Here is a 2,533-nt window from a genome sequence, read left to right as displayed (position 1 = left end):
TAAAAAATTAAAGGACCCCGAAGGGGGGGGGCGCGAGCAAGCATTTGGAGGTAGCACCCTTTCCCCGGCTCAAAACAAGGGGGTAAGGGACCGAAGGGCATTTTGCCGGCGACGCAATGCGGGGGAAGGCCCCAATTCTGGCTTAGCCTCGCCCGGTTGGTCTCGCGCCGCCCCTCAAAGTGGTACCGGAACCGCTTGAGCAGTGGCTGCACAAACGCCTCCAGCGCCCACAGCCCGCCGCCGCCCTCGCCCTCGCCGGCAGCCTCGCCCTCGCCGCCGCCGCCCTCGCCCTCGCCGCCGCCGGAAGAGGCCCACTCGCAGAACTGGAGCAGCAGCACCTCCCCGACGGCCCGCCTCACCTCGCCGAGCCTCTGCTCGCGCAGCGAGGGCGCCTCCTCGCTCGCCGCCGGCGCCGCAGGCCAGCCCGTCGCCTTTGGAGAAGGAGGCGCCCGCGGTGTGAGGGCGGGGGGAGGGGAAGGGGAGGCGGCCCCTCCTCCCGCCACAGCTGTTTCTCGGCTACACTTCGCCTTGACCGCCTCGCCCAGCCGCTCCTCTGCCGCAGCCCGGAGTGGCTCCACCGCCCTCCTCAGCATCTCTCCCACCAAAACGGCGAGCGAGCCGCCGAGCCGCTGCTCCTCGGCCGCGTCGCCACCCTCCCCGGCCTCTCCGTCGCGAGCCGAGTGCGCGGTGACGACGGTGTGGAGCAGCAGCAGCCGCGCCACCGCAGCCGTCCACTCGTGGGCGGCGCCGCTCGCAGTGGCCCGCGTCATCTGCGTGGGGGAGGCGGCTCGTGTTGTGCGAGCGGGGCCCTCACACGGTGCCGCGCGTTGGAGGCGTCCAGCCCGCTGCCTGAGCAGCGAGCTCGTCGGCGCGCACGAGGGTCGAGAGCACCACCTCGGCAGCGCGCAGCTTGCGCAGCGTGCCGAGCGTCGAGGCGTAGGAGCGCTCGAGTCGCTGGCTCGCGCCTCGCTGCGCCTCCAGTGAGTCCTCCAGCTCGGACGACTGCAGCGCCAGGCCGTCCAGCTTGACACGTGCCGCGTCCATCTCGCGTGCCGCCTCTTTGAGCAAGGCTGGCGCCTCGCGCTCTGCCGCCGCCAGCTCCGCCTCAAGCACAGCCACCCGGCGCGCTGCGGCCGGGACGAGGGAGTGCACGGCCGAGAGGTCGTCATGCACGAACGCGAGGTCGAGGGTCGGGCCAGAGTCGACCATGCCCGACGGGCAAATATTTTTGCCCTCCGCCCGGTGAAGGGTGGAGGCCGTCCGCGGAGCTACGAGTAGGCGGGCCGAGGGTAACAAAGAAAACCGCTGCCCATCGCGGCAAAAAAGAAAGGAGCCTGGGTAGCGGCGGGCACTTGATATGGGCTGCGATGGTCGGTCGCACCACCATGTCGCCTGATGTCGACTCGTCGCGCGCCACGTTGCGGACGCTTCTCTACACAGCGTTGGCCGGCGTTGTGATCTGGAGGTGGCACGCCACGCACCCGCCTGCGTCGCCTCCTCCTCCTTCCTCGGTGGCGCGCTTTGCGCAGTGCGATGGCTCGTCACCCGTCCTTGTCGGCACGCACCACAAGTCGGGGACGGTATTGCTCACGCACCTGCTCAGGGACGCGTGCAGAGCGCTCCGCTGGACGTGCGTGTTCAACCACGACGGCGGCCGTCACTGCGCCTCGGCCAGCGAGGCGCGCGTCCTCGGCGCCAGGATCTGCTTCCTGCAGCACGGCATCCGCTTCCAGGGCCTGGCGGCCGCGCCGCCTGGCGCCGAGGCCGAGGCGTACCGCTTCGTGCACGCGGTGCGCGACCCGCTCGAGCTGGTGCTGTCGGGCTACAGCTACCACCTGCGCACCACCGAGCGGTGGGCGAACCGCCCCGAGAGGCGCTGGAACGGCACCACGTACCGGCGGTACCTCAACGCGCTGCCACTCGAGGCGGGCCTGCTGGCTGAGATGCGGCACTCGGCGCGCGACAACCTCAAGACGATGCCGCGGCTGCACGCGCGGGTCGGCGCGCGGCCGTGCACGCTCACCCTGCGCTTCGAGGACTTTTCGCGCGACTGGGAGGGGACGCTCTCCTCGCTGTGGGCGCTGCTGGGCGTGAGGGAGGCGGCGCAGCTCGCGGCGCTCGCGCGTGTCTCGGAGAAGCACAACGTGTACCGCCACAACACGACGCGCGGCCGCCACGTCTCGAGCACGTCCTCGGACAGGCGCACGGCGATGCGCCAGCTGCTCCGCCGCAACCGCGACGCAATCGCGCGGATACGAGAGGTGCGCCGCCAGATCGGCTACCCGCGCGTTGGCCAGGAGGGATCGGCGTGATCCACACGACAAGCGGACCCGCGCAGCAGCAGAATTGCTGTCATGTTGCGCTTGGCTCGCGGCGGCTGGCGCCGAGGCCGTGCGCGCCAGTCGCAACATTACGTCGAGCTCCTCCGCAGAGTCATTCCATGTCGTCAGATCGCCTTTGTCAGATCGCCTTATTCAGACCTCTACCGGCCGGGGCGCCCCGCTCTCCGTGTGCAGCGGGAGCTTTCTTGCGA

General features: G+C 70.5%; 2 protein-coding genes across 2 annotated transcripts; one reads left to right on the top strand and one right to left on the bottom strand.

Annotated features, from left to right (window-relative positions):
- Positions 1-91: 91 nt before the first annotated feature.
- On the bottom strand, positions 92-1,044 carry EMIHUDRAFT_471625 (hypothetical protein; the record flags this gene model as incomplete). The annotated part of the gene is made up of 3 exons (XM_005785120.1): positions 92-431; positions 528-770; positions 877-1,044. Coding segments are annotated over 3 exons (750 nt in total), but the record flags the coding sequence as incomplete, so codon positions are not given.
- Positions 1,045-1,385: 341 nt separating this feature from the next.
- On the top strand, positions 1,386-2,312 carry EMIHUDRAFT_122950 (hypothetical protein; the record flags this gene model as incomplete). Its single annotated transcript, XM_005785119.1, has 1 exon — positions 1,386-2,312. The coding sequence occupies one exon, from the start codon at positions 1,386-1,388 to the stop codon at positions 2,310-2,312; it is 927 nt and encodes a 308-aa protein (XP_005785176.1).
- Positions 2,313-2,533: the final 221 nt, after the last annotated feature.

The sequence above is a fragment of the Emiliania huxleyi genome (genome assembly GCF_000372725.1).
Source record: "Emiliania huxleyi CCMP1516 chromosome Unknown EMIHUscaffold_1634, whole genome shotgun sequence".
NCBI classification, from domain to species: domain Eukaryota; phylum Haptophyta; order Isochrysidales; family Noelaerhabdaceae; genus Emiliania; species Emiliania huxleyi.
This window is presented reverse-complemented; position numbering and strand designations above follow the sequence as displayed.